Here is a 15055-nt window from a genome sequence, read left to right as displayed (position 1 = left end):
ATTTATTTATCATTCATAATGAAGGAGGCTCAGTATTCTTATTTTATTTAGAAGGCAGTTGCCTAGGATGTGTTTTCATAGCTTCATAAAGAATTAACTTGTTGAATTGTGATTTACTGATACAGCTTTAATTTTACACATTATTAGTATATTAAAATATTCCTCATGTGTTTGCTAACCCTTTGTAAAACTCTTGTCTGTATGTAACATGTTTGTTATTACAGATCAGTCTCAGCGAGGTAGCCTCTTCACGCTCTTTTTGAACAATCCTCTAATGGCCTTCCTATTTGTGTCTGGATTGTCAAGCATGCGTAGAGGCCTGTGGGAAAAATGTCAAGAATATCTTCGAAAAATCAACCGTGATATTGCCCAGCTACTGACCCATTCACGTTCAATAGGTACCCTGCTAATCTACCTGAAAACTTAACAAAGCTTACTGTAGTGGCTTAAATGGTTTCCTGCTATATATTGTATAGGTTTTTTAAAGGTACTTGTCCCAGACATGAAGCCTTCCCTTAACTTAGTTGCCTATTGAAGTGTCATTTTCATGTCACCTCCTTTCACTGTCCCTTCCTCTCTGCAGATCAGGCCTTCCTCCAGTTTTTTGGTGATGAATTTCTTCGATTGCTTCTCACAAGGTTTGTCTTCTGTTCAGCCACCATGAGGATGCACAAGGCCTTTCGGGTAGGCAGAGAACCATTAAAAACCAAGTTCACCATTTTAATTTGTTATTGAGTATTATTTATTATATTTTACTTACATTAAATAAACTCTCAATAGATCCAGAATAGTATTTAGAAGTAAGCATGTGTAGCATTAAGATGAATAGTATTGTAGGCACGGTGGTGCATGCTTGTAATCCCAGAACTCAGTAGTTCAAGCTCAGCCTGGAATTCACAGTAAAACCTTATCTTGAAGAGCTGAAATGAATAGATAGAAAAAGATTAACAATACTGTGACACATGTTCCCATTAGGAACATTTTCATGAGCTGCTTCATTCCCAGTACTTCAGAGGTAGAGGTCCAAGTTCAAGGTCACCCTTGGCTACCTATTGAGTTTGAGGGTAGCCTGGAATATATAAGACACTGTCTTTACTTGGGAATACTGCTGTGGGTCCTGCCAAATCTCTCCTCAAATGCAGTTGATCTCCTGAGTGCTGTAATCATTTGGCTTTTATTAAAACCTTGTGTATTTTCATTTCTGTCTAGTATATGACTGGTTTATATTGCTTTATTTCAGCCAGTGGTGTTCTGAGGGCTAGAGATATAGCTCAGTGGTAGAATGCCCACCTAATGGGCACAGTGTCCTGAGTTCAATCAGCAGCACCACTAAAACATAAAATACATATATACCCTTTTACATGCATATATGTACATGTATGAATGGCATGTTGTTAAAAGGAGCCAAGTTGATTACAGTTTTCATTCTTTGCTACTGACTCAGTTACCATTCTGCCAATAATGGATATTTGGATTGCTTCCAGATGTTTATTATTATATAAATGATACAGTTATAGTTAGTGCACGCCTTTAGTCTCAGCACTCAGGAGACAATCAGAAGGCTCTCTCTGAGTTTGAGGCCTGCCTAGTCTACATAGTGAGCTCCAAGCCAACCAAGGCTACATGGTGAGACCTCGTTTAAAAAAAAAACTAACAAATAAAAAGACCAGTAAGTCGAAGAATAATAATAATAAACAAAAAAATGCACACAAAACACATGGGATGTATTTCATGTTGGCTAGCTACTCTTGGACATGGGATCTGTCCTGGAATATGTTTGATAAACCTAGTGATACACCATTGTAGAAAACTCATTCCTTTTCCCAGAAGGTAACAATGCTTCTTGGTTGGGGTTAGGATTTTGTCTGGTTGGTACCTGTGCTGGTCCTTCTGCATCTATCAGTCTCTGTGAGCGCATGTGTATATCACCCCTGTGTGTCTAGAAAGTCTTTCCTGTGCTGGTCCTTCTGCATCTATCAGTCTCTGTGAGCGCATGTGTATATCACCCCTGTGTGTCCAGAAAGTCTTTCCTGTGCTGGTCCTTCTACATCTATCAGTCTCTGAGCGCATGTGTATATCACCCCTGTGTGTCTAGAAAGTCTTTTCACCTCTTCTTTTGCATAGGTCCCTGAGCCCTGAGTATTACAGGGCTTTCTTGGACCAGCTCTCTATTTAATTAAGCATGGGCCTTCTTATATAGCTTAAAGCTGCTGTCTTTTAGCTGGAGCAGACGCTCTGCTAAATTCTAACTTAACCTGACGCCCACCACACGCACAGTGTCCCTGCCATGGGGGTAGCTCTTTACCTTCCTGCTCCTTTCCATTCTCTTCCAAGCCTGCCCTCTTCATCTCCCTCTCCCCTGTCCCCCATTTTCTCTATTTTTCTTCCCTTCCTCCCCTCTCCCCCTCCTCCTTCTAGAAGTCCTGTCCCCACCATACTTTCTGCCCCAGGTCCAGATGTCAGCTCTTTATTACAGAAAACCTGTGTTTCAGTCTGAACCACTCAGCAGCAGAACATTACCTGATCCACCTCTTAGGGTTGCCTTTAGGTGATGAGGGCTGCCTGATCTTCATCTTTTGGGCAGGTGAGGAAAACAAGCATTTACATATGGAAAACTGGGTGATGGGCCATAGAAATGACAGTACCAAAATCCTGCCAGCATTTACCTCTCCACCAAGAATTAACAACTGAAAATACAGGGACACACCTTCATACAATGTGAAGAAAGGTCATCCCAGCACCTGGGATTTGGAATAATGAAGACATCTGTTTAGGATTGAATGCACCACAATCCCATTCTCTCCACATTGTCCAGATGCAGGTCTTCATGTTATACTATCTACTGCAATAAGTTTCTCCGATAAGCTTTGGGAGAATGCACTGAACTGAGTGAGTCCTGGCCAAGTTGGTGCTCAGGGTTTTTGGATTTTAATGTTATCCGTTGCATTTTTTAACTTATAGACCATGAGGTTTTTTGGTTTTCTCTCTTTTTCTCTCTCTCTCTCTCTCTCTCTCTCTCTCTCTCTCTCTCTCTCTCTCTCTTAAAGCATTTTACAACTTGTAGTTTCAAAGTATTCTACTATATACTTTCATCTTTTTTCTAGTTTGGCTTTGTATAATTGATAGTCTCACCATTTAGTCCAGGCTGGCCTTGAACTTTCTGTCCACCTGCCTCAGCCTCCTGAGTACCAGGATTATAGGTATGCCCCACAATGTATGCTTACAGTAAAATGCACAAAACTGAAGTATACATTGTATTATTGTGAGTGCAAACTTGTACTAAACCACAGGACAGCGTCATTCCAGAATGTTTCCTCTGAGCCCTTCTGGAGAGTCTATGAACCACTACATCACAGATCGCTGCTCACATGATGGTTTTCACATCCATATCATGAACCTGAATCGCATTGCGTAGAATCTTGTGTAAAGCTGTTACTAAGATTAGTGCATTTTTTGTTTTATATATCACTAGCTTCTCATTTTTTATTTATTTTTTTTGTGTGTAAGTGTTTTGCTTGCATGCATGTATGTGTACCACATGAATGTGTGGTGCCCACAGAAGCAGGAAGATATCATCAGATCTCCTGGAACTGGGGTTTGGGGTGGTTTTGAGCCTCCATTGTGGGTATTGGGAACCAAGTCCAGATCAACAAGTGTTCTGAACCACTGAGCTGTTCCTCCAACTCTGCTTAGTTCATTTTCTTTCTGAGTAATAGTCCTTTTTTCTGTTGTTGCTGATCACCTGGACAGCTGTAATATTAGCTGTCAATGAAACTCTGCTTCAGTACAAAGTAGAAGACGTTGTGTGAGTCTTTGCAGACATATTTTGAGTTTTAACTCTGAATTTTTGTTCACATACAGAGAAGACTTTAATAAAAGTGTCTTTTATGCTGCCTCACCACTAGGCTTCAGCTTAGTCAGCAACTTTAACTTTTTAACTTGTATGGAAACACAAGCTCTTCTTATTTTCAGTCTCTTCAAAGATGATCATTAGGAAACTCAGACATCACTGCCCTGCCTCTTATTCCTAGAGGCAGGGCTTCCTTGTCCTCTCCACTGTCAAGAGCCACTGTCTTCTCCTATCACTAGTTGCTTTTCTTTTGTGATTGACATCCAGTGTGAGTTCACTGTGTCATATGTACTGTCCATCAGGACCACTTGCCCTTCCTACTTTTTGAGTTTTATTGACAGAAAGTTGATGTGTGTTCCATTTCTAGAAACTGCCAGGCCATTTTTCAACACAGGTCATTAATACTCCCTTGACAAGGTATGAAAGGGCTTGTGTACAGGCTGCACTGGGTGCCACAGACCTACAGTCTGCGCCCATCCAGGTGGATGGGCTCCAGTCTGCCTTTCACTCATTAGGAGTGGTGGTGAAGATTTTTTCATTTAACAATAAGTTTATGAAGACTAAGCTTTTTAAATGCTGAGGAAATTCAACTAACTAGGTTTTCTTTTGTGGTTGGTTTGGTTTTTTTCAGGTACCTAAGAAATCTTTTCTGTTCTAAGTTTACAAAGGTTTTTTTCTCTTCAGGAAGTTTTTATTTTAGATTTTGTCTTTTTACTCATTTTGATTTCTACTACAGCTTTTTTTATACGTGCAATGACTTGGGGGGGGCGTTGTTTAGTTCTATGTGTGGATCTGAGGATTTGCATGAATTTTGAGAGTATAGAATATAGAGCCTAACAGCCATAGAGGTTAGCAAATATTTGTAAAATAATTCAGTATGCTAATATATTAAGCTAGCCCATATGAAGCTATATCGAGAGGTTAAAATTGTCACTTGTTAGTAATTCAATACAGTACCCAAATATGGTTGTGCTCTCAGGAGGCTGACAAAAGAACATTACCACATGTTTGAGGAATAACAAGATCCTGTCTAAAAGTCAAAAAAATAAACAGATATACTAGTAATAATAACTGGTAAGAGAAGAAAATAAACATTTAACTGCTCCTTAATACTGTTAAGCCAAGTAATTTCCTCCCAGCAGTCAGTGATTCATGACTTTCCTTATTTACCAGGAAACTCGAAATTACCCAGAATCCTATCCACAACTGCCAAGGGATGAGACCGTGGAGAACCCTCACCTTCAGAAGCACATTTTGGAATTGGCCTCCATTCTGGATGTTCGAAACATCTTCTTTGAGAATTCTATGGATGACTATTAAAACCCTCTTGTTTAAGAGTTTATCATTTTCCACAGATTTTAAATGGTGCAGTTTTTTAATGTAGTGACAGAGACATAGTGTGTTACTTGGTTTTTATTTTTGGATTTAGGAACTACCATTTTAAAAGCAAACTGAAAAAAGTTCAAACTTTTAGGGTAACTTTTAAAATACAATCTTTAAAGTCTTTTAAACTCTCAATCTTGAAATTTTTATTTTTTGGTTTTGACATTAGATTCTTACCTCCAACATCTACCCCTACATTCAAATAGTTACTATTGCCACCTTAAGAAGAACATATTGTTTATTTTTACATAATGAGGACAATCCATAAGTTAAGCTTGGACCTTTAAATGTCTAGATTTGGGAAATACATAATTGTTTGTAGTGGTGAAACTGGCCACTAGACTATTGACAGTCAAGAGCAGAGCCCTTCTGTGGAGTTTCTTCTTATTCCACATTAAGTAGGAACATAAGTCACTCTCTAATGTGCAAACTGATGTCTTGAGATGTCTGCATTTCATTAAGTGATGTCAGATTTTTAGAACTTGTTTAGAATTGGTTTGCATCTGGAAATTAAATCTTAAATTGGTACTTTAAGTGACAGATATTACTTAGAATGTGAGTGCTATTATTATAAGATTTGTTTGCATATTTTATTTTCTTTGTGGTCTTTGAATGCTAAAAATGCAAAGGAAAATACTTTTAAATATTTCAGCCAATAATCAGGTCATTGGTTTCATAATTCTGTGATGTCTCCGGTTGGATTTACACAGACTTCATTGGTTGGTTTTAAACAGTGTTATGATCGATTTCTTGGTATACTCACTGCACAGTTTCTAATCTTTCTTTCATATTCAAGTTTCCAAGGCATTGATGTTAGAGAGACTGTCAGTGAGTTGAGGATAACCGGGTGTTAAGAAAGTCAGTCAGAAGTTAATTTTGCTTTGACAGTTTGGAAGTAAGATATTAAAAGTCCCTGTGTTTTGTTATTTTATATTCATGCATAAGTTGTTGTATTATTTTAAATAGGACTCAGTATGTAATATAAAGAGTTTTGTATGTTCTTCCCCTCCATCTCCTTGGTAATCTCTAAGGCACTAGCTGTGAAGGTTCTTCCTTCCTGGCCTCTTTGGGTTGCATGGCATTTAAATTCAGAAGTCTGTGAATTGTAAGGTCCGTGTTCACGGTCTGCCTGACAGTTCCTGGAGAAATGAAGTGGTTGTTTTCAGGACCTCTTTCCTGTGTCCATAAGGACACTTTTGATGCGGTACTTTTACCCAGTTACTCTCACTGGAGCATCATGTGGGTGTAAGTTGTGGCCACATTATGCTCTAGGGCACTTACTTTGTGAAGTCCAGGTTATGGTTGGGTCAGGGACTTAGGAAATTTTATTTGCTTTTAAAATTGCTTGTATGTTCTTTCAGACAGTATTTTTGAAAGCTTAGAAAAAGATTAATCTGGAAAGAGCCCTTCCAAGATGGAGGTTTTTCTTTTTTAAAAGGCCTACTTCCATTTGTTTGCAAATCATGATTTTCTTTCTTTCTTTCTTTCTTTCTTTCTTTCTTTCTTTCTTTCTTTCTTTTTTTTTTTTTAACTATCCTCCTGTAGTGTAGCAGTAATTGGTCATTAGCTGTCTGGCCTCTGTTCCAGTTCCTTTAAGTATTGACCAACAACAACCACTTTCCTGTTCCCTGACATCTAAAGTGGCCCAGACCTTTTGTTAAGCATAAGGACCACTGGTTTCAGAAGCAAGAGGTCTGAGTTCTAATCCTGGCTTTTCTAGTAACAGCATGATGTTCTTTAACAGACAGATAGGTGCACGGGTCTGCATTTTAGCACTCTTCATATAAAGTGGAGCTACTCACCGAAGATCCTATTCCTGTCTGTGATTTTTGGAGCCTTGCTTCCAGAAAAGTTGATTTGTGTGGTTTTAGCACTATAACATCCTTTCTATATCGTGTTTACTAAGATGGTTCAAAACAAACCAAAAACCGCTAGGTCCTACTTGGCTGTTTTGAGACTTGCTTAAAGTGAGTTTCCTGGAAAAATTAAATTAGACCTTCCATGGTCAGAAAAATGTATGTTAGAGATCACAGTGTAAAACTAGATTATAACATGGGTTCTTAAACTAATAGTAATGCAGTTCCTAACTAGTGGTTAAAGATATAAAATGGACCAAAGCTGAGGCTGTAGCTTCATAGTAGAGTATTTAGAAATCCTGTGTTTGGTCTCCATCACTAGGGGAAAAACATTTTTTTAAAGAAAGAAAACAGTAGAGCCAATTTTGAGCTGGGTATGGTGATGCATGCCTTTAATCCCAGTGCATAGGAGGCTAAGGCAGGAAGGTTGCAAGGTCAGAGCTAACCTAGATTATATAGCAAAAGTCGATCTTGAAAATAATTGTCAAGAGATCTGGAATCTTTTGAGAGCAAAACTGTAGGAAGAAATTTGAAGAAACTTTAAAAGCAAATTTATACCTTTTTTTTTCTTTTCTTTTATTTTATTTTATTTTTATTAGATATTTTATTTACACTTCAGATGGCATCCCCTATCCCCATTCCCCCCACCCCCCAAATTTATGCCTTTTAAAAAAAAAAACAAACGTGTGTCACACCACATTTTTTTAATGGTGAAATATAAGCAGAGGAGATTTAAAAATCCTTGCCTTGGGGACTAAAATTGTGGCTTAATATTAAAACCTTGCCTAGCTTGTATACATCCCTGGTTTCCATTCCTGATACTTAGAGGTACAGCAAGAGCATCGGGAGTTCAAGGCCATCCTTAGCTATATAGAGTAGGTTCAAGACCAGCCTGTGCTACAATATGAGACCCTTTCGCAAAAATAGATTTGTCTATTTTAAGCCCCATTTAATCTTAGACTTTTTAAAAACTTAAATAGTGAAACTAAAAAAAAGCAAAGCCAAGGGAGCAACATTTTTGCACTCAAATTACACAAGTTTCTCTGTAGATTCTGATAAAGTTTCTGGTGTCTTAAGAATCGCTGTAAACACATGTTATGCACAAAGCACAGTGAAGCACAATGGCATTTTCTCTCTGAATCCATTTTTTTGTTTTTGTTTTTTTTTTGTTGTTGTTGTTTTTTTGTTGTTGTTGTTTTTTTGTTTTTTTGAGGCAGGGTTTCTCTGAGTAGCCCTGGCTGTCCTGGAACTCACTCTGTAGACCAGGCCGGCCTCAAACTCAGAAATCCGCCTGCCTCTGCCTCCCAAGTGCTGGGATTAAAGGCGTGCGCCACCACTGCCCAGCCATGTATTTCTGATACTAAAGCAGCCACCTTTCCTGTCTTAGAGAAAGAAACCTGAGATGTCAGAAGCTGCCAGCTATTTGGTGATAGACATGCAAACATGAGCTCATCTCAGCCCAGTTGCTCAGGCTTCTTTCTGTAATAAACAGGGAGGAAAATTTTAGAGCTGTATAATCTTAACATAAAAGTTAAGATTTTGTTCTCACTGTTTTGGATATTCAAACCAGTCAGGATAAGGTTCAGTCATAGAGTACTTGCCTAGCATCTGCAAAGCTCTGTGTTTAAATCCCAATACAATGAATATTCATGCCAGTGAATCAGCCACCACTAGCAATTTTTATTAATTATAAAATCAGATTTTTTTTTCTTTGATTTTAGGCAGGATATGTTCTTTTTATGTAAGTATTTCCCTCCTAGGAAGTGGTGCTCTCAAAAAACTTTCAAAGCACAGAATTTATTGTGCCCTTTATACTTTTTAACAAAGTTAAAATGTTTCACAGTTTGGAAATTGGAGTATAATTTGTTCTTATTTGAGGTTTTCCTGACTGGAGGTCTGGGTTTGGAGTTTGGTTTTGTTTTTTCTCCTCCGTCATGTAATAGAATTTCCTTAAATAGGTAATAATACTGAATTTCATTAATGTCAATGAAGAAGTCCAGATCAGACTTGCGAATCAGAAACAGATCCTTCTGTAGAATTCTTCTCCAAGTTCAATCTCTGTCTGTCTGAGGGGCGTTTCAACCTAGTTGAAAAGTATCAGTTATCCATAGAGAGTTATAATAACCTCAATAACTAGAGAATGTTTTGGGCTGGAGATACATTAAGGTGCCAGTGTCTGCATAACATCCGTCCACTCTATGTGAGTGGAAGGCTTAATATGAATTTAAATGCCTTGAGTCTCTTGGAGATTTGGAAATGTTTTCTGTTCTCATGTTTATTTGGAGAATTTAAAGAGTGTTTAGGTTGAAGGCTCTTTTTAGAACTTATTTATTTGAAATTCATACTTTTAATGGCATGTCTATATTTTTGTGATGCGATATGAAATCTCTGTAAACTTTTTGTATATATGTGTACATATTTTAAAATATCTTGGTATGCAGTGATGCAGTGTGTGTATATTATATACCCATACCCATTGTGGGCTGATTTATTTTAGTTCTGTGAGGACATCAGAGTGGCATTGTTCATGCTACTATAATTAGGTTGTTGTTGGATATCCTTCACAAGCCTCAATTTTAAGGGGCTTGTGCTGAGATAAAATGGGCTCCTTTGGAGTTGAAATTAAGATATGAAGATACTAAGAGTAGGCTGCATATTCTCAGCTTTAAAGTCGTCTACAAACTTCCATTTAAATTGATATATTTGCTAGAAACCTGAGAAACTATGTTTTTTGAAACTGAGACACCAGCAGTGTCTTAATCTATTAGTTCTTTATTTTTCTTAGCCCATATTTGAGTGTTAGTACTGAGTAGGACTTTGAGGGCTATTGAAAAAAAATTACTTTGCTCTCACTTGAAAATAGGAAATGTCTTTTAAGTTGAGGAAATAGCCATGTTTATCATTATAATATCTGATGCTAAATTTTAATTTCTGAGGTTTTTTTTCCCATCAGTATGATCATTTTATATGTGTCTCTGTGAGGCAGAAGAAGGGACATTAGCAAAAGAAGGCCGAACCTCAGTGGGCTGGACAGAGAGGAACTGGGTTGTTGGTGTGTGTGTGTCTATAGCAGCTGTCTGGTTAAGTAAACTTTTCTTACTGGCATTGCATATCAAAGATAGGTATATTCATCTGAAAAATGCTTCCAGCAAATTCAGAGCCTTTACTTTTATTGCTGAGTTCTCTGGGAATACTTTTACTGTACAATTTAACCATACATTCACACACAAAGTGGGTTTCTTATGAAGTGCCTAAAAGGCTTTAAAGTCCTAGGCTTCTGAGTACAATGTGTGGGGCAGGGACAGTATCTGTAATCCCAGTTCTTAGGAGGGGGTAGTAGGAGTTTGAGGCCAGCTTCTGGTGCATAGTAAGTTTAGGAGCAGCATGGGCTACAGGAAACCCTGACTCAAAAATCATAACAGTCTTTGGGTGATGGTGATGGAGACAGTAAAATTACAGAAAATATGTACGGTGTCAATTTGTGAGTGTCTGGCATTTTGCAGCATATTAATATTTTTAGTTCATGTGTTTATTTGCATGAATGAATGTAAGGGATATTTAGACACACTTCAATACATTTATTAAAAAGAATAAAATTATTTCTGCATTGTAAAATATAACTCCAGGGCAACTTTGTACTGTATTCTTCCAAAAACCAAATCTCTCTTATTACTTGTTTCAAAGAGAAAAATCAGTTTGAGTCAATTTTACCACTTCTAAAATTATTACATTTACCCCTGCCCCATTGTTAATAAAGCAGCCAGCTATTCATAACACTTTTCAATTATACTCTTTTTTAGTGCATTCAATTTATTATGTTTTGCTTACATTTATGTCTGTGTGAGAGTGTCAGATCCCCTGGAACAGGAGTTAAAGACAGTTGTGCACTGTCATGTGGGTGCTGGGAATTGAACCCTGGTCCTCTGGAAGGGTAGCCAGTGCTCTTAACCACTGAGCCATCTCTCCCGCCCCTCAATTATACTCTTAAAGTTATCTTTTTCCTGAAATACATTAAGATATATTAATGTGGTTTATTTTCTTTCTGAGAAATTCAAAAAATGTTCAAAGACTCTAATGTTGTTTTAATAACCAAACCTTTTTGAAGAAAGCAGATCATATGTTGTTTAAAATTCACAGGGGCTGGAGAGATGGCTGAGCAGTTAATAAGAGCAACTCTTTGTGTTTTTCTTTTTTTGAGACGGTCTCTCTATGTTGCCCAGGCTGTCCTGGAGCTTGCTATCTAGAACAAGCTGGCCTTGAATTCACAGAGGTCCTCCTACCTCCACTTTCTGAGTGCTGAGATTAAAGTCCTGTACCATTACACACATAGCTGCTCACAGCCTTCAATTCCAGAGCATCTGATATCTTCTTCTGGCCTCTGTGGGCATAGATATATATGCAGGCAAAATACTCATACACCTAACTGTTTATTTGCTTTTTAAAAAACATAGTAGGGAAAGGTGATTCTGTGCCTGTAACTGCTGTCCCAGTCAGTAACAAAGCTAGTAACTTTGCAGTTCAGTAAAATAGGAATTGCTGGGAAAACCAAGCCTTTTCTCCCATATTCTCTTGAATACTTATGCACACATAGTCAACTCCTAGTCTTTCCTGAACACTGGATACCACATAATTTAATAAAAGTAAGACAATTCATCTTCTTCAGACTAGGCCTTCCAAACGTAGCTATACTTAAGTCCCATCCTCGCTGAGTTCTGAGCACAAGAATGTAAGTCTCAACATGCATTTTATTTAGTAGAGAATAATTTATGTGAAGATGGGATCAATCACTTGCTTATAGGGAAGGAAGGATGTAGGAGGACATACAGTTAGGTAAGGATAAATGCATTAAATATAACTAATTTGGTACCATATAAGTATTTTCTTTGAGATTTTATATGTTTTCTTAAGTAAAAATTAGTTTAGAGTTTCATTTTTACACAACGCTGTTATTCATAACTGTAACACCATTTTATCATTTTAAAATATTTTATTGTTTTCAAATTTTAAGTTTACAGACTACTCAAAGCAGTGGTTTGGGGGTTTTTGTTATTGTTGTTTGTTTTATCATATTGACAGTAGATTCCATTTTAAAAACAGTTTAAAGTATATTACATTGCATTTGACAGATTTACTTACAGACTCATCTGAATTTGGTCACAAAACAATCTACAAATTGCAAATATTTTTCCTTTTAAGTGGACAATTCTAGTCTGTATCCTAAGACAATCATCTTTTTATATGTAGTATTATTTGTGGTAATATCACTAATTTCAGATTTTGCTTTTCTCAGATCTCAGATTTAACTTTTTAAATTTTCATTGTTATGAAATGAAAATTAGTGAACTGGGTTACATCACTTTCAAATTGAAGAGGAATTATGGCTAGTTTTTTTATATATAAGTCTGAAGTGAAAGGTAACTAAATTTTTATACGTTTTGTATATATACTGTTTTCCCTCCCTCGTTTAAAGCTGTCAGGAATGTCCATTGGTCCCTGGTTCAAAAGTGATTTATAAACATTAGAGTTTGAACCATGAATTTTCAAGCATGAAATCAGCATAAATAACCATTATAAAATGTCAAATGATGTTACTTCTTTCCCCAGTAAACATTTCCAAACCGAAGAGAAATGCCACTGTATGTTTACAGAATCTTAACTCCCATCTTCTTTTGCATGCCACTAATTTTTTTTCTAAATTAAAAGTATACAGTGGTGTATTTTAAAGTCTTCTGGGGAGGTGGAGAAATACTTAAAGTGTTGTAACATAATAAGTTCTGTTACTGTTTCCTGAGGAATGGGTTTGTTTTTTAAGAATTATTGTATCATTAAATTACATTGTGTGGTTCAGCACAGTAACTTAGAACTTGATTTATGTGGCCATTTGTAGTTGCATAGGAGCATTCTTTTTACCACATAGACCATAATCACTAGTTTTCCAAACTTTTTTTTTTTTAATAAGCCTTGCTCTTCAACTAGAGTCCTATAAGTCGTGGGATTCTTAAAATTGAGGCAGGGAAGGTCTTACATAGTAAGAAATGCTTAGTAGAGATTACAAGAGAAGGAATTTCCCCAGAAAAGTTACCCTCATTTTGTAACACCAATATAAGTGATAGTTGCATTTGTCACTGAATCAGATGAAGTAGTTAGAAGTCATATATTTTTACTTTGCTGTAAAGATTAGTATAACTAATTTTAGAAACTTTGTTATTTTCTGAGCAGTTTCCATCTTAAGACTTAGTGTCAATTAGCTTTATTCAAAGAATCACTAAAGGTTAATTAAATCAAGGGTTTGGGGCTTTTTTGTTTTGTTTTTGTTTTTTACATTTTGTTGATCTTTTTACCCTGAACATAATGGTGAACCTGTTGTCTACACTATGTTAGGCAGAAATGCACTTGTTGAAATAGCAGAAACTATACTTGACTTTCTAGTAGTGTGAAACACTTTTTTTTTAATGTGCTTGTCTGTAACTGAAATGTTATAGAATTGTAACACTGTAGGGATTATAGAGTTACATTTATTAGCTCTCAACAGATCGAAGCACAATTTTTATGTAAGAATTCTTATTCAAGTGCTCTCTGTCGTAAAAATAAAGCTGATTGCCTATCTAGTTGTTCACAGATCACTATGATCCTTGAGACAGTCTTATTTGTATTAAAATTTGGGTATTGTGAGTTAATATAAACTTGTCAGTCAGCTCTGTTATACAGTAAATTGTTTAGATTCACATGTTGTATGTGTTACTGGTCAATTTTGAAGAGACTTTACCACAGTGACTAAGGGGGAAATTCTATTGTATCATTTGACTTGAACATTTGTATTCTAAAAGTCTTGTCTGTGGTGTTTCTAAATTGCTTAAACCATTCATCCTCTTAAGGATGTTTTTACATTTGGTTTTGTTCACTTCCAGCAGTCATTTTCTGCTTTTGTCTGTTACAGTTAACATTTTATAGACCTTAGAAATTGTCAGGGTCTTAAACTTTTTTTTTTTTTTTTTTTTTTTGTTGATCACTTAACTCTTGTGTATGTGATTTGTCATACAGGATGTGAGCCTTTCACTTCTTCACTACATGAATTTCAGAGTAAACACTGTGATTCTACAGAGCAGATTCCATAGGCGTTCCAATATTCTTAACTGTTACACAGTGCCTGTCACTTTGAGGGCACAAATACTAGGATGGAAAATAAAACGTTGTTTTGATGTTTGTTAGATAACAAGATTACAGAATATTTGCGTTTTTTGTGGTCAGTGTAATAAAGAACTTTGCATTGATAAATATTCTCTAGGAATGTGTATACATTCATCTAGTGTGAACTCTTGTAAATGAATTTTGTATCTTGAATCACGTATATATTAAGTGTATCATCAATATAAAAAATAAACATTATTTGCTTAAAGTTTTGTGTACTTTTAGTATTATTGACGCTGTTTCCTTTAATACCTTAAGTGCTTCTGTCTTGAGTTACAGATTCACGCTTATTTTGTAGATAATAGTGAATAATTAATAATAATAGAAATACTGTTTCGTTTTCCCCCTGCCTGGTTGCTACTACAACTGGAACAAGAGAAGACTATAATAGATGGAACCAACAAAAACCCTTAGGCTGGGGCTTGACTGAAGCTGCTATAATGTACAATGCTTGGTTTGAAACTGAGAAATGTGGAAATCTGATTTAGTCAGAACAAAGATGTAAGGTTCTAGAAACTTTTTTCATTTGTATGAAACATGATCGTCAGCAACACGGACGGAAAGGTGCCCATTGTAGTTTTTGGAGCACAGGCTTTCCTGTAGCCCCGAAGCCGGCACTGGGGTGCCGCACGCCACGGGACTCCTTCCTCTTCAGAAGGGAAGGTGGCGATCGAGGGCGGCCAGGTTGCGGTCCGCAGTCGTGTGCGGCTCGCTGACGTGGCAGTGGCCGGCCAGCACAGGTACAGGTGCCCGCGCCCTGTATCCGTTCCAGCCCAAC

General features: G+C 36.9%; 1 protein-coding gene across 5 annotated transcripts in view; it reads left to right on the top strand.

The window, feature by feature from the left end:
- Scai (suppressor of cancer cell invasion) overlaps positions 1-14485 on the top strand; it is a 108917-nt gene extending 94432 nt beyond the window's left edge. For 3 of the 5 annotated variants that reach the window (XM_076928696.1, XM_076928695.1, XM_076928693.1), the window contains 3 exons: positions 225-398; positions 584-638; positions 5024-14485. In XM_076928696.1, coding sequence (XP_076784811.1) covers positions 225-398; positions 584-638; positions 5024-5234 — 440 coding nt within the window. In that variant the 3' untranslated portion in view covers positions 5235-14485. Of the gene's footprint in view, positions 1-224; positions 399-583; positions 685-5023 lie in introns of all 5 variants that reach the window. The other 2 variants (XM_034495280.2, XM_076928694.1) reach the window with 1 other exon arrangement.
- The last annotated feature ends 570 nt before the right edge of the window (positions 14486-15055 follow it).

This window comes from Arvicanthis niloticus, chromosome 2, assembly GCF_011762505.2.
Source record: "Arvicanthis niloticus isolate mArvNil1 chromosome 2, mArvNil1.pat.X, whole genome shotgun sequence".
NCBI lineage: Eukaryota > Metazoa > Chordata > Mammalia > Rodentia > Muridae > Arvicanthis > Arvicanthis niloticus.
Note: the sequence above shows the minus strand (reverse complement) of the source record. Positions and strands in the feature narration are given on the sequence as shown.